This window comes from Podarcis raffonei, chromosome 4 (genome assembly GCF_027172205.1).
Source record: "Podarcis raffonei isolate rPodRaf1 chromosome 4, rPodRaf1.pri, whole genome shotgun sequence".
Lineage (NCBI taxonomy): Eukaryota > Metazoa > Chordata > Lepidosauria > Squamata > Lacertidae > Podarcis > Podarcis raffonei.
In genome coordinates this window covers 65,953,314-65,969,976 of record NC_070605.1, presented here as the reverse complement: position 1 = coordinate 65,969,976, position 16,663 = coordinate 65,953,314, and the positions used below count along the sequence as shown (strand labels likewise).

General features: G+C 40.4%; 1 protein-coding gene and 1 pseudogene across 1 annotated transcript; both read right to left on the bottom strand.

Annotated features, from left to right (window-relative positions):
• Nucleotides 1-5,776: 5,776 nt before the first annotated feature.
• Nucleotides 5,777-16,103, bottom strand: EIF1AX (eukaryotic translation initiation factor 1A X-linked). The gene is made up of 7 exons (XM_053387082.1): nucleotides 15,819-16,103; nucleotides 13,654-13,737; nucleotides 12,272-12,375; nucleotides 11,045-11,095; nucleotides 9,648-9,729; nucleotides 9,446-9,537; nucleotides 5,777-9,092 (listed from the first exon to the last, which is right to left on the bottom strand). Exons 1-7 carry the CDS (start codon nucleotides 15,832-15,834, stop codon nucleotides 9,087-9,089), a joined length of 435 nt encoding a protein of 144 aa, XP_053243057.1. The 5' UTR covers nucleotides 15,835-16,103; the 3' UTR covers nucleotides 5,777-9,086.
• LOC128413157 (cytochrome c oxidase assembly protein COX20, mitochondrial-like) lies at nucleotides 11,454-11,858 on the bottom strand (annotated as a pseudogene).
• Nucleotides 16,104-16,663: the final 560 nt, after the last annotated feature.

Here is a 16,663-nt window from a genome sequence, read left to right as displayed (position 1 = left end):
CGAGGTTGCGCCCAAGGAAAGCCGCGCGCGCGCGCGCGCCCCTCTCCAACCCTAGGAGATGGAGCTGCTGCTCCTCCTGGGACCAGGCGAGCGCGTTTAACGCCCAGGGTGGCCGCGCAGGGAGGGAGGGAGGCGCAGCTTCTTCCCTGCGGGCTAGTGGGCTGTTTCCTTGAAGGGCCGCTGCGCAACCTGGGCTTGAAGAAGCACGTGCCGCTTTCCGCTCAATGGGAAGTTTAAAACAAAACAGGCAGGCGAGGAGAGATGGGAAGCGGCGCGTCCTAAGCCAGGAGACGTGTTGGGGCAGAAGCGCTTCCCTCTCGGGTTTGGAGTCTTCCAAAAAAACAAGGTTTATTGTGCTTCGCACACGATTATGGTTAGTTATTATGGCACTGCCCACAAGCTTTCCTTCTGAATAACTGACTTTTAGTAGGATTTTCCCCAAGCCACGAACTATACAATGCATGGTGAATCCCAGGTGTACACAGTGGGAACATTTTCTGAGGATAGTCTTACAAGTCTGACCTCGGAGAAGCATCCCATTGCCCGTTGCCTTTTCCGGTTGACTCAGAACTGAGGCTGCAAATTTTAACCATGTCTACTCAGAAGTCCCATCGGATTCAATAGGCCTTACTCCCTCGTAAGTGGGTGAGGACTGAGTCTCTGCGAACAAGGAGGAGAGGATCTCATCCACTTTGGTTATTTAACGTGCCAACACCAGGGGAAACATAGCTATGAACTATCTGCAGGCAGGAGCCAAACAAAGTGAAGGAATCGAAGCCCAGAAAGCACAAGTAGCTCCTTCCCGCAATGCCTCTCTTGCCAAAAAACGCTCCCCACCCCACAAAAGGCAGTCACCTCGTGCCAGAAAAACTAATTGCTGGATTTACTTGAAAGGCAGCACAAGAAATTACCTCACTGCATTTTAAGCCAGTAATGTGTAAATACCGTAAGATTTTGGAACAAAAGCCCATTCCTTAATGTTAACTAACCCTATGTATAACTGGAATGATGACAATCCTACCTTACCTTTCCGCCTCATTTTCCTCCTCTTCTGGTTTCACTTGTGTTTTAAATTGTAACCCTCTTGTACTAGAGAGTGACCTCTCATTCTTTATTAAATGCCATCTACTGTACATGGATGGCACTTGACTTAATACTAAAACACATTGCACAGCTTTGGGGCATTAACAATTCTGAAGCATTTTATAAGGAACAGCCTCTCTTTGGCAGGGATTTACAAATGTCCAAAGCTTATTTCAAGTGTGGTGTGAAAACTTCAATTCCTAATTCAAGTTGCTTATGCACCTACTTTGAATAAGGAATGGGGATCCACTTTCAACTTCATAAGGGATCCCCTCAACACAGTTGGATTTGAACTTGAGCTGAAATTGGAAAGGAAGACAAGTAACCCTTCTCCTTGTGAGCAGAACTGGCTTCTATTTGTAGATGGAGCAGTTTGAATCCTAGCCAAAATATAATGAATTATTGAAGATTCTTTGTGCAGATATTGGGGACTCACTATACATTAGACAATCTTCTGTGGATCAAGGTCTCCTAAATGAGCCCCATGGGATGAGAGTTACCATATTTTTTCCTATTAATTTTTCAGCCTTAGGCCATTTTACTACATGCAACAATCCATTTGTTAATTGATTTACATGATCAAGCTTTTCCATAGGTTTCTGTGCATAGCTGAGAGAAAACTATCGCTTTCCACCAAGTAGTTAGGATTAATTGAAACATTCCTTGCTAGAATTAAGTACTGTAAGTACTGTAAACCTTTTGCTTGTCTACAAAATGACGCAAAAGTGTGGCAAAAACGGTAGATTTATCTTGCACTCATGCTGATCTTAAAATGGGAGTGTTTATTGGGAAATGGCAGGAAGTTCATACAGGAAAATATCACCTTCTCCCCATCATTGCAAAAGTATGCTCCTAATTTATAGCGGACCTTTGCAAGCTCAGAAGTATAGACATGATTTTAATTTTTTTATAATGAAAACCCTAAGCCTGAAAAAATATAAGTAACACAGGTCTGTACAAACGCCTGGGCTTAAGAGGTCAGTAACCTAAAGTATTAATACCAAGATAGATTCACTTCCTACAAAAGAAATTGGACCACTGTGTGTCTTTGCTGGATTAGTTTCATAGTTATGTTTTCTTGTAAGAAGTTACCAATTTTAACCAAGGAACATAATCCAGTGTTGTACAAGTTTAAGTTTGCTGGCACAATGGAACTTCACAATCCTCTTCTCTATCCTGCAGACTTCCTAGAGCTCCCAAAAATTGTTCTAGAGAGTCCCACAACGTTTTGGAACAGATTTTGAGAGCTCTGAAGTGGGAAGATGTGAAGTTGTGTGTGAACAGAAGTGTTCTGCTCATGTACAGACCCTGCTGGATACAACCCAAAATGTTTTCACAGTATAGTCCTGCACTTATTGGCAGGAGTTCTACAATCTTGGACAAGTTCCATGCAGCTTCTCCATGCAGTGGTTATAACGTGTACAGCTGTTCAGCATATGGATTACCAGCATTGCATAACATCTCTCTACAGTATGTCAAGGAGTAACATTGTTGACCCCAAACAAGATTTAAGGGCTGTAGTAAAGTCACCACATTAGCACAGAGATTTCTGCCTGTACAAAAAGACTTCCTTCTCCCTCCATGCCCATCCCCAAATCTGTTCTGAGGGCTCCTCCAAACCTCTGGAGCAGATTAGGGGTCGAAGATGGGAAGGAAGTTCTGTTGCACAGGTGGAAGCCCTTGAACCAATGAGACAACTGTTGGATACACCCTAAGTGTTTGTTCTTTGATAAATGAACCTACTGCAGAGGAAGGAAGATCAAATTACCTGGGCCGTCCCTTTCTAGCTTTATAGGTAAAGGTAAAGGTACCCCTGCCCGTACGGGCCAGTCTTGCCAGACTCTAGGGTTGTGCGCTCATCTCACTCTATAGGCCGGGAGCCAGCGCTGTCCGCAGACACTTCCGGGTCACGTGGCCAGCGTGACAAGCTGCATCTGGCGAGCCAGCGCAGCACACGGAAACGCCGTTTACCTTCCCGCTAGTAAGCGGTCCCTATTTATCTACTTGCACCCAGGGGTGCTTTTGAACTGCTAGGTTGGCAGGCGCTGGGACCGAGCAACGGGAGCGCACCCCGCCGCGGGGATTCGAACTGCTGACCTGATGATCGGCAAGTTCTAGGCACTGAGGCTTTAACCCACAGCGCCACCCGCGTCCCTTTCTAGCTTTATACTGTACTACAAATTCATAAACTCTCCACAACCATTCCCACCTACAATTGTAGTCATTCTATAAATTTACTATTTCCTAATATTTTCAATTAATTCAGCCTCCCAATAGAATATATTTATTTGTATCACAATGGACAGAAAGAACCAATTAGAGTAGGTATTATGTAATGGCTACAAGTGGCAACTGGGAGGTTTCGGTTCAAGTCAGCACCATTCCACATAATTGCCGATATATATATTCATTCATCCTTAATCCACTCTCATTGTGAATGCAGTATGTTTGAAGGGGAAGGGGATCTGAGGGCATATAAGCAACTGGAAAAGAGAGTAATTGTGATTATTGAGTAGGGGAAGCCACCAAAAGGGACAGCTAAACTTCTGCTATACCCAAAAGTTAATAATTCATACTAATACAGTTCTAGGTCTGTTTGGTTTTTTAGAACTATAGACTGAGTAGTTAGACCTGTTAGCAATTTAAGTTAGGTCTGCTTTTTCATTCATAGAAATCATTTTGTACAAGTTCCAGTAATCCTCAAACCTAAGCCGCAGTAACAACTTATATGATCCATGTATATTTCACAACACTGGAGATTGTAGGAACTATATGTATGAGCTCATATTTTACACTTTAGACTGTTCATGAGAAGACACAACTCACATTTGAAAACCTGTTATAAGAGCTATATGTTGAGAAATAGCATTGCTGTAAGAACTACTCCTGTGTTAGACAATTTGGATGCACTACTAAGTGGTTACTTCATTTCAGACAACACTGCTATTTAACAGGGTTTCATGTCTTTTTAATTAAACCACCATAATGAACTTAGGTACATAGTCTCAACTATACATTACCAGCATACTGGATTATTCCTTGGCATTAGCTTTTTCATTCTCAACAAGGAAACAGGTTATATTCATGCCCTTAAAAATCAAACTACTGTTAGAACTGAATACATGCACAAACTTTACATCTTGTAAAGAGGAGGAAAAGTCTATTTACATCAAACCAACCAACCAAGCTTATGTTGCTGTGATGATCAAATGGGTTAATTCACATACTGCCCTGAATTAAGTTTCTTGAAGGAAAAGTGGGATAAATGAGTCATCAACATCACACAGCTGCCCTGATGCTAGAAATTACTTGCCGGATCATAGCTAGTGATTGGATCATAACCAGAAGTGGGAGCTTAAGTTAGAAGATGTGGTAGAACTCAGTGGCAAATATGTAAAGCAGGAGTGGGAAGCCTGTGGTCTTCCAGTTGTAGTCCAACAACATGTGAGGACCACTGGTTCCCTAATTTTAACATATAAAACCCAAGGTCCAACTCCTGATATCTCCACAGTTTAAAAAAAAAGAATTTGAGGCTGTTTTGAGAGCCAGAATTAGGACAGAGAAATACCCGTTATCTAACACCACATTAATTTTTTTTTTTAGGATTTAAATTTTTATTGTTAAGAAAATATTTATTTTTTAAAAACCCTTATATCTTTCCCTGGGAGAAATCTGACAGGAATGGGAGAGCATCTGGTTTAGGATGAAATGAGGATGAGAATGTGTAAATATCCAAATCGGAACAGAGTAGAAATAGTCAATGGCAGTGCAGTGGGATGATAGCCAGCCAGAAGTCCATAGCCATAAAGGAAAAATCCACATGACACAGACATTTGGAGAGGGACCCTACGTATTGAAAGAATGAGTGGAATAGAGTTCCATCTTTATTTAAATCCAATAGGAAGGGAAAGGTGTTGCTCTGGAATATGGTCAAAAAATTAAAAAGGGGATACAACTCCCCAGAACCATTGTGTGTGAGTGATAATAGCAAGCCTCCAAAGTTATTTAGTACTGAAAAAGTACTAACATTCCCCTGAGCAAAAGGCCCAGGGTGATCTGGGCCCTAGCTACTTGGTCCTAAAACTGACCAGATGGGAAGTGACACAGAACTTAATCTTAAGTAGCACCCAGGACCTGTTGAGAGATGCAAATGTTAAACCATTTGGAAACTACAGTACTACAGCTCTATCAAATTCATTATATATTGAAACAGACAATTGCCAAGAAAGTCCAACAGAAGCATTATTTGAACACTGTAGAAGTTTGTTGAGGGATTAGTGAAAAAAAAAGTTTGAAAATGATAGTTAAGAGCTGGCTTCCTCAAACTCTGCCATCCAGATGTTTTTGGTCTACAACTCCCATGATCTCTAGCTAGCAGAACCAATGGTCAGGGATGATGGGAATTGTAGTCTCAAAACATCTGGAGGGCTGAGTTTGAGGAAGCCTGGTCAAGAGGGTCAAATCTCTCTAAGTGGCTTGGGAGCTATTAAAACACAATACACAGAAACTCAGCTAAAATATATACCACAGATCTGCAAAGGTATGACCAAAGCTATGAGGATGCCAAAGGGTTAACAAGCAGAGACGAGAGGCAAAAAGACACTTTTCAGAAAACAGAAGAGTTGTCTAAATGAGGATAACAAAAAGGAACACAAACTTTGGCAAAAGAAATACAAGCAGACAAAAAGGAATTAAAAGATTATGAGGATTGTATTGCTAGAAACATTAAGACCAACAATAAAACATTTTATAAATACATTAAGAGACATTCTAGGGAGACAGTTGGACCTTCGCACAACAAATGAGTCCAAGGTGTGCTAAAAGAGGAAAAGGAGATTGCAGGGAACCTAAATCAATCCTTTGCATCTGTTTTCACTGCCAGGTTGTAGAGCAGATCCCTGTGTCTCATAATGGAGAGTAGTGGAGATTTCCTGAAGAAATTTGTATTGGGACCTGTGCTTCTTAGCTTGTGCATTACTGATCTAGAGTTAGGGGTGAGCAGCAAGGTAGCCAAATATACTGAGGCACCAAAATATTTAGCGCTGCAAACCATGTCAGGTATTGAGACTCCAAAAGAAACTCTTCAGACTGGGGAAATAGGCACTAAAATGGCAAATGTAGATCAATGAAAAGAACTGTAAGATTATGCATACTATGGCAAATATATGTAAATGTATCTCCTCATTTCACATACATGAATGGCATCTGAACTGGCATAGCCTGACCAGGAAAGAAATCTTGCGACATAGTGGATAGTTCAATGAAATGTCAACCCAATGTGAAATAGCTGTGGAAATGGTGAATTCTGTGTTAAGGATCACTAGGAAAGGGATCAAAAATAATGTATTTATACAAATCTATGGTGCAACCACACTTGGAATACTTGTACAGTTCTGGTCAGTGCATCTCAAGAATATTTTACAACTTGATATGGTAGAAAAAAGGGGGGGCAGCCAAAATCATTCATGGGGATGGATCAACTGCACTATGAAGAAAGATTACACATAGGGTTTTTTTTAGTTTGGAAAATGGGCAAGCAGGCAACAAACACACAACAGAGGTGTATAACATTATGCATTGTGTGGAGAAAGTAGATGTAGAGAAGCAACAGCAGGGAGAGGGTTGCTTTTCTTACATCCTGCTTGTAGGCTTCCCATAGGCATCTGATTGGTTGCTGTGGGAAGCAGGATGTTGCACAAGACAAGTCCTGATCTAGCATATATTCTTATTCTAGCATTATCAGAAACATTGTCAGTGGCAAGACTTCCACGATCTCATGTCCATTAAATGCTTCTAACCAAGCATGCACATTGTAATGTTGTTAAAAAGTATGCTTAAACTGTTGTCTTAAATCAGTCTAAGACCAAGAAGCCAATCTATCCCACATAAAATATACAATGTGTGCAACACATTGTGCACACAGGTATATAGGTTTTGTGAATTTTAAACCCCCCACCTCTCTCCTCCATCGTTTACAAAGGATAAAATACACACTAACACCAAAACGTTTACTTCATCTGATATCAAATACTCACAAGGCAAGCAATATACGAACTTCAGTAACTTTGAGCAGAACCTCCACCCCACCAACTTCAAAACTCAATGAGCAGAGGCCAATTCAACAGTATTGTATATGTGTGGTTAGACACAAGTGCGGCTGTATGCAGTTCCACTTCTGAAATTCTTGTTTTCTCAGTTAAGAAACTTTAGCTGCATAACAAAATTTAAGAACTTGAGTGTTCTATGAAAACTGTTGCAGACAAATCAGTTAGTTAACAGGAATTAATTATCCTTGGTTAAAATAGGGATACGGCACTAAGGAAACACAAACCAATCTAGCACTTTTAAATATTATTAGGACTATGTTAGTCTTTATTGAACTTTTTAGGTGTGCTACTCCCACTCAAACTGAAAATGCTCGTTCAATTTTTTTCTCAACTGGTTAATTTCAGATAGAAATTTTCAGAACTTAACATTCATCTCATTTATAATCTCAAACTCAAAAACCTTTATTCAGTTGTACCTCATAATTGATGGAATTGAAAGTGAAAACCTTCTTTAAACATAATGGGTTTGATCAAACACTGCAGTTCCATTCACACAACAGACTTCAGCATGCACAATGGAACTTTCTTCCCAGTTGCCTACCCCCCCCTCCAGTGCACTATCAAAATCTGCTCCAGAGATAGGCAGACTCTCCAGAGCAGTTGCGAGCGGAGGTGCAAAAGGGGGGGGGGAGAAAGTTCTGCTTCACACAGAGAAATCTGCTTGTGCAGTGTTGGATACAACTGAGCATTCCTCTTTATTATTGAAGTGTAAGAATGTTCTAAATCAATAGTTCCCAATTAGCTAAGTACTGCAGACCCCATTTTTCAAAAGCCAAACCGTGGACCCCGTACTTTTGAAAATACTGATATCTCTATGGTAGTTTTTGTTATGTGAATGGTGCCAGAGATCTCCTGGGTGGATTACGCAGACCCCCAGGGTCCATGGACCATTCTTGGGAACAAATGTTCTAAATGAATTGAAATCCATTCTCCAAAGGGACTGGACTCCAGAGGGAATACCTCCCCAATAGACCTCAGCACCACCTCATATGCTATTTCAAAAGTTTCTCCAACTCTCCAGAACACCTTTTCAGGAGGCACCAGGAGTCAAAGATGGAGGAATCAACATAAGCCATACTGTGACTAGAGTTCTGCTCTTGGGAACTCAGGATCTAACCTAAATATGTATAATATAATAAATGTTGAACTTTTAAGGTAAGGGCAAAAGCACCTGTTAAAATGTTAAGTTACAATATAACATTGCAAGCCATTCAGTTTAATTAACAACTTAAATTTGGTGTGGCTACTATTTTAACTTCTGCATTACCACTTCCACATAGGGAACAGCTATTTAAACATACATAATTTTCAAAATAAAAAAATCTCTCCCCTCACTATGGCAAATTTATCTGTGAAAGAGGAAATTCAATATCAAAACCAGTATAAAAATAACATGCAGCTAAAACTTAAAAAGCAGATTTAGGCATTATGAATTTTATAGACAATCTCTGCCTTTTCTATTTTCAAAATGTTACAATTTAACTTCAAGGGGTATTAGGAAAAAACACTGCACTGGCAGACTGGGCACTAGCCTGCACATTCAATCAAAATTCCATGATAATTATAGGGCAATATTTTTTATTATTATTTCAAAACAGATTGAGTGAAGTTTAGTGGTGAAAAAAGATGAAGCAAATGAGGGAGTTTAAGGAAGTGTATTTACACACAGATGTAAAGGTCTAATTGGTAAAGAGGCAAAAATAGTTGTAATATTTCATTTAACTTTTCAGAGTCCAACATCATCTGTTTTTAAAAGAAATATAAATACTTCAACATTGGGCAATATATTGGTTTGGTGTAACTACAAATGTTATGCAGTTTCAGTCTTCTTTAAGATATGGACTTGAAAGCAAAATAATTATTGAGGTGGAGTTGGAATGTATTCCTCAGTTCCATTTAGATCTGCAAGTGAAAGAAAAGTATGAAAAGTCACAAATTACAATTTCACTATAGCATGTAAAATATAATCTATGATAAGCTTAATATCTTGTGTCGCTTGAGTTGCTGTTCTTGGTTGCCCTTTTATCATGACTATGCATGATGGGCATAATTTTATTTCACTGACATCATTCTTGCTCAGTGGAAAAGGAAAGGCTCTCTACATTCACTCCAAACCATTATTCTACATTTCTGCTTACCAGGCTCAGTTACAATTTGCAGACCCCTGGCCAAGCAATATAACTTGAGTTGAATGATACAAAGTGTTAGCATACTCTACCCTTGAACAACCATCTTAATACTTTCCATGTACTTACATCATCAATATCTTCATCATCATCTCCAATATCATCAAATTGGATTTCATCATCATCACCAGGCCCAAAGGTATCAGTTTCATTAATTTTGGCTAGTAGAAATTAAAACAAAATAGAAACACATTTTAGCAGCTGTTTTACTGTGAGTCCCCCCACCCCCGTTATTCGTAACAGCTTCTGAAATGACCAAGGACATTCTTACCATGCTCTGGAAGTTCTCCATATGCCTTCAGACTTCTGGCTTCATCTGCATTGTACTTTAGAATGACATCAGCCTTGTTATCCTAAATAATATTAAGTTACTAGTAAGTAGTATTTCGGGGGGGGGGTAATAATCTAGCTCAAAACTTACTTTAACTGGACATTTAAATTGTTATTTCTTATCAAGCCCTATATATTGAAGAAGACAACCTCCTAGCCCCGTTATAGACCAATTTTTGCTGACAAAGCTTATTTCAGCAGAGGCATGTACTTTTCAAGTTTGTATACTAAAAACAGTTTCAGTACTAAAAATTATTATTAGAAAATCTGGAAGTGAGAGGGGAGGAGAATGAGCTATGTACTATAAAGCTCAACTTGTAGATGCTACAAGTCAAGCTACACTTTCTTAGCCGCATCATCTCTGCTACTTTTGACTCTTAAGAAGCTCCAAATTAATTATATTTATGAACCAAAGCGTGTCTAAAATTGGTAATTTACTAACTTTGCTATTGCTTGATTCTACCCCACTTCCTTTCTCATTTATGTTGAGCCTACTATAGGAACTGGATAGATTGATGGTCTGTGGTAGTGCTTCTGCCTTCCTAGTTGTGCTAGAAATCTCTCCTTCTCACCCCATTCTCTGCAGAGAAAGGTAGGTATATGACACAGCTAGGCGATACTACACTACACATTAGTCTTACTGAAACTACAGGCGCAACTCAAAATACACACATAGACCAGTGCATGACTTGAAGCTTTACCAATGAACAGAGGACAGGAACGATGAATGAAGGGACAGATGGTTCACTACTGCATAAGAAGTGCTGCAATGTGGGGTTCTCCCCACACCTTTACTGAAGTCACTTATTCTATTATGTGGGCAGTGGGGCTATAACCTATTGAGACGATCCTTGCCCAAAACACTTAGCCAAGACAGAAGCTGAATGGATTAATTCCATAGAAATGAGAGAAGACAAGTCTTCTCTTACCAGCTATGTTCAAGATTCAGCATACATTAGTTTTTTTGAAATACGAAGTTATCAAAGCTGAGGAACTTGGGCTTTGTACAAAGCAAGCTTTAGCACATATTCCATACATTTTAATTATCCCTTTCCCTTCTTCCTAAGGGGAAGTTATTGGTTTGTTTTTGTTTTTATTATGTATTTTGTGTTTTTACCTTGTGAACCGCCCTGAGATCTACAGATGAAAGGCAGTATACAAATTTAATAAATGATAAGAATAAAGTGCCAGCAGGTGTGGGTAGGTTTATAAAATATGGCCCATACAGGGGATCAAGGTGTTTGGGCTTTTAATGTTTACACCAGCAACTCAGGTTTTTGGGACTCCTCATTTACAGTTACAAAAACCAAGAAAAGAAAGAAAAACAATAATATTTACCTGGTAATCTCTTAAACCCACCAGTATGATATCTGATGTATTTATCCAAACCTAAAATTCAAACAAATAATTAAGGAAAACCTACAAACCCAAGACTATTCCTCATTAACAATCTAACAACAATATCATCATTGGATTTTTTGAAATTCAAAATAATAAAAAAAGTCGCTCACAATGTAGAGAAGAGCAGAACCAAGAAAGAGTTTGAGGGAAGTTGGAAGAAATATAATCAAAGGTGGTAGAAAAATAGATATGGTAGCCACAAAGCCATAATAAGTGTGATCACCAAGGAAAGTGGAGAATAAAAAGCAGCAATCAAGGAATGCAAGACCCTTTACGGACATAAATGTCAAAGAGGACAGGGAAATACCGTATTGGCCCGAAAGTGCAGCTTATATTTGTGACCAAGTGCTGTTTCAAGAATGGCTTTCTTCACTTTTCTTTTTTCTCTGGATCAAACTGGGTGCTTTCATACAAAATTTTCTTTCTCATCCCTTCTTGAACCATTCGTTGCTGAATCCTTAGTTTTGCATTATTGTATCAACATCCTAATGTTGTCAGGATAAAACCTCCCACTCCAAAGTCACAGGATCGTCTCACTCTGCTAGTTGCCAAAAAATGTCCAAGACCCAAAGTTAGACCACCCAATGAGCCATAGAGCACTGATTCTCAAGCACAAGGGACATTTCTGACATCAAGTATTCCCAGTAGCTTAAAAGACTTTTCCGCGTCCCCGACCTCTTCCTCGCCCGCCATAACAACCCCGCTTGCTAGGCTTCTCCCAGCCGACCAACCGCCTCAGCTAAACCACAGAGCCCTCAAAAGGGGAAAAAATTGAAGAGCAACAAGACATTCTGAGTGATAGTCAAATGGAGGAAGCTGCAGTGCAATTGTTTAGTAAAGAAAAAGTAGGGCAGAAGCAGATCTGTTAAAAGTAAGTGTGGCTTTAATATTTTTTTGTACACACTCAGCAGACTAGGATTGAGAGGGCAAATAGTGGTGGTATCAATCATGTTCTGACAGACCTGACAGAAGGCAAGGAGAGTAGAGCAATAGTATCCAAAATACTGATGTCAAGACCCATACTTGTCAGCAAACTAGTGTAACATGCGTCATGCTATAGAGGAATCACTACAAATATTTGTTGTTTACTCTGAAATTCATTAGTTAACTTCAATCAGAGTCCATTCTAGCAAGTCACTGGAAACATTGGTTGAAAATACGTACCTTTTTTCTTAACTTTCCTCTGATGTGACATAACCTCTTTACACCATCAAAACATAATGCCTCCAGTCTGCCATTTCCCAACATTTTGATAACCTGGGCATACTCTGAAAGACATGAAACAGCAGCTAAACCTTGACAGTTGTATGCATAACCAAAAAGAGGGAGCAAGCTTGTTTTCGTCTGCTCTGGAGGGTAGGACTCGAACCAATGGCTTCAAGTTACAGGAAAGGAGATTCTGACTAAACATTCGAAAAAACTTTCTGACAGAGCTGTTCAGCAGTGGAACAGACTCCCATGAGAGGTGGTGCACCCTTGGAGGTTTTTAAGCAGAGGTCATCTGTCATGGAAGCTTTAGCTGAGATTCCTGCATTGCAGGGCATCGGACTAGATGACCCTTGGGGGTCCCTTCCAACTCTAAGAGTCTATGACTCTGTGAAAACTTATATGCTATTTAATAAACAGAAGCAAAATGTCAGATTTTTCACAGCTGCTTGAGTTTAAAATGTCTGAACACAAAAAATGGATCCAGCCACCAAAAATATATGACTACATTCAGTACTACCAGATTACTAAATCCACAAGCTGACCCTTGTATCATAAAACTCCCAAGTGGTCAACATAAAATAAAATATACATTAAAATTATTGATCAATCAGTTTAAAAAATGTGTTTTTCAAAAAGAAAATATGGCTAATGGAACTAGAAATCCTTTCCACAAACTACTGTATTCCCCTAGTTCACCATGCTTGTGTGCTGATTATTTGGTTATGTTTCCTGAATTCATTCATTCTTTCTTTCTTTCTTTCTTTCTTTCTTTCTTTCTTCTTTCTTTCTTTCTTTCTTTCTCTCTCTCTCTCTCTCTCTCTCTCTCTCTCACACACACACACACACACACACACACACAATGTTAAAAAAGAAATCTTGTTTATCAGATTTTCACTCATTTCAATCTTCTTAAATTTTTCACAAGGCTAATTTAAGCACCATCTGGCATTTAAAGCTAAAGCAAATATCTCTGGAGACGCCCAGATTTGTACCAAAATATTATATTTTTCTAAACCCTTCTCCAACCCCTTCTACCTCTCCTTATATCCTGTATCACATGTTTCAATCTGTTCTTTCAGCTTTGCTCATTGTTTCTTTTAATTTTGCATAGAAGCTGTTTTCTTTTGGGGAGGAGAAAGGTGGTAGAGAACACGTATCTTTGTACTTCTCGTTTGAATTAAACATGCAAGTTCTGTGTTTTCTCCCTTTCCCAATTAAAAAGAGCTACAAATATGTCTCCTCCAAAAGTTTCATGTCCAGAAAACCACGGCAATCCAATGACATTAACCATAAAATGTTACTGCATTCATAGGGGATAACAAAACTGTGTGTCTCACCTTGTCCATCTTCTTTGAACACCAGTTCTCTTTTTTCTGATTCATTCTCATTCTTACCTCGTCTTCTGTTTTTACCTCCCTTACCTAAATTGCAAGAAAAAATGGAGAACCACAATTTGAAATCCTGCATGAAAAATTGTGTTGAATAAATTAATGGCATATCAGGCCTCCCAAAAGCTTTTTTTTTTAAATAAGAGAATTTGAATTTTTTCTGAAATAGCAGATTTTCATCTAACCCACTCTATGTTCCTTGCTCTAAGGCAGTTAATTTTTATTTAAGACTTGGAAGGCGCTCTCAGTGCTACAACTAATAGTAACAGCTCCTATGAGCTAATTCAGTAAATTCAGATACAAAGTATACAAATTCCCCAATAAAGGTACAAAATATAGACTTATCCCCAATAAAAGGTAACACAACTACTTGTGTTTTGTTTCCAATAAACAGCTATAGTTCTGCTAAGGTTTGCAGACATTTTCCCTTCCTCAAATGCATATATTGTAGTTAGCTAACAGAATTAGCTATACTAATACAATTTTTCTAGTTTAGTAAGTTATAAGAGGAAAAGTAGTACATTATTCATCCAAATCTAGTGCATATTCAAGTATATTACACCAGAAACTTAAATAACCGTGGAAACCAAAGGCAGGTTTATACCAGACAGAATATAGCTTACGTATCCTCTACAACACTAACACCATGTAGAAAATATGGATTAACACCTAGAATCATAGAGTTGGAAGAGACCACAAGGGCCATCGAGTCCAACCCCCTGCCAAGCATTAAAGGCATTAACAATAAATCACAGAACAATCTCCCCCCATTTTCAGTGTGTGTAGTAGCTACTAATGAATATCAAACTAGTAATTTAATGGAATTTATAGTGTAAAAATAATTCTTCTGCCAAAGGCAATGGATGTAACTCTTTTGCACATATATCTATGTGTATGTAAGTAAACAGTGACATAGAACAGGCATAGGCAATCTCCGGCCCTCCTGATGTTTGGGACTACAATTCCTATCATCCCTAGCTAACAGGACCAGTGGTAAGGGATGATGGGAACTGTAGTCCCAAACATCTGGAAGGCCAGAGTTTGCCTATGCCTGACGTAGAGCTTCTTGCACTGAAAAGATTTGTATAACACTTTGGAAAACATTCATGCTAACAGTTTATCCTGAATTGCAGGAGAATGTGTACTTTGAATTTCAAGATCAAAACTCAAATTCATCAGCTGTTTAGACTGCAAATCTGAAGGCAGGTGCTACCTTGATCTCTGTTAATGATTCTGGGAATCATATTTAATTGGAAATCGGGGTAAAAATACTTTTAACTGGATATGTATAGTTAGCTATTTAACAATTTCCATCCTGAAGGCTTGACCAGGCAACAACCAAACAGGATGTGACAGCCACTAAACACTTAACCATTTCAAATAAGCAGTTATTCAGCAAGGAAGCTGGGTCTAAGAGAAACACCAAGCACACTTTATTTTCCATTCTGTCTTTTCGAAGAGTATATTTGTGTTCATCTGAGTACAGAAAAACAAAAACAAAAAAAGGCCAACAGGACCTAAGAAGAATCAAGTGACCAATGTCTTTCAGGGGCTCTGATGCCCCAGGAAAACAAACATAAACCAAATAATCAAAACCAACCCAATAATCATAAGACACAGCAAATGAAAGGGAAGCAAAGGTGAGGAAACAGGCCTAAAGTGTGTGTGTGTGAGGTATCACAGTCTTAAATCACCAATTCCCGTACAGGTCCCACCCACCCAGACGGCCTAAAAAGGCTGTGTGATCCTACACACACGTGTAGTATTGAATATATGCAATAAATACAGGACGATTCTCTTCCAAGACACACACTTGGGAGTGAGCCCACTGAACTAGGCGGGCCTTAAATCCGAATGTAAGTACTCTGGTGGGGGAGACTGCAAGGTTGCGAGGGGAGAAAGAAGGGAAGAGGGGAAAAGACGCGAGAAGGAAGGGTGGCCACAAGACCCTCGCCTCTCTTCCGAAAGAGGAAGGCGACGCACTTCAACCCCAGCGGAGGGCCAGGCCCAGGGGCGCGGAAGGCAGCGCAGTATCCCGGGGCGGGACTGAGCCTCGAAGGGAAGAGGGGCGGCCAGAGGCGCCGCGTGGAGGCGGAGGTCTGGCCAGGCCTCACCTTTATTCTTCGGCATGGCGGCGGCGGCGGCGTCAGGTGCTGCTTAGCGGGCGCAGCGTCGGCAGAGGCGGGAAGGAAGGACGCGCGAGCGGGGTCGCCCTCCGCCTTCTTTGAGCTCCTGGCTGAGGTAAGCAGAAGACCGTGCGAGGCGGTGACGCGCGTCTCGCGACAGCGGGAGAAAGGAGGCTAGAGTGCCGCGCGGGCTCCGCCGAATCCCAGCGAGAGAAGGAAGACGAGGGAGAAGCAAGCGTCGTCTCTTCTTCGTCGGCCCCAGAATGCACTTCGCTCGCGAAAGTTCCGCCAACCGCTTGCGGCCGTCTCTCTAGCGTCCCCTTCTGGTGGGAGGAACAAGCTGACGGACTAATGTTGTTTTGCTGCACGGCGGGGGCGGTTCATTCTCTCCCTGCGTGATTACGGGCAGGGAAGTCCCGTGCGTCATTGGCGCGTAAGGAACGGTGCCTGCTCACTGGCCAAAGGCCACCCAGGCCGCCAACGCTGCCCTGTCTTTCCGCAGCAGCTGGCAAGCATTCAGAGGCAGCCTCTGCCTCCGCAGGGGAGGGCGGCCCGGACTAGTCGCTTAAGGAACATCTTTCTCTCTTTAATTAATGGCTGTACTTTTCAGTTTTTCTGAGGTTCCTGTGCTATATTGATCCAGCCCCGCGTCACTCACCAGCCATGACTTTAAAGAGAAATGTAGTGGGGCTTAAATCAGTGAAGAAGGGATTTAATTTTAAATCATTTTTTACCATCTGAATACAGTATAGGACTTTACTGCCTTGAGTTAAAGGTAATGCAGTTAAGGACCAAACTAGGTTTGTTAGCTCCACATCTGTGGCCATAGGTGT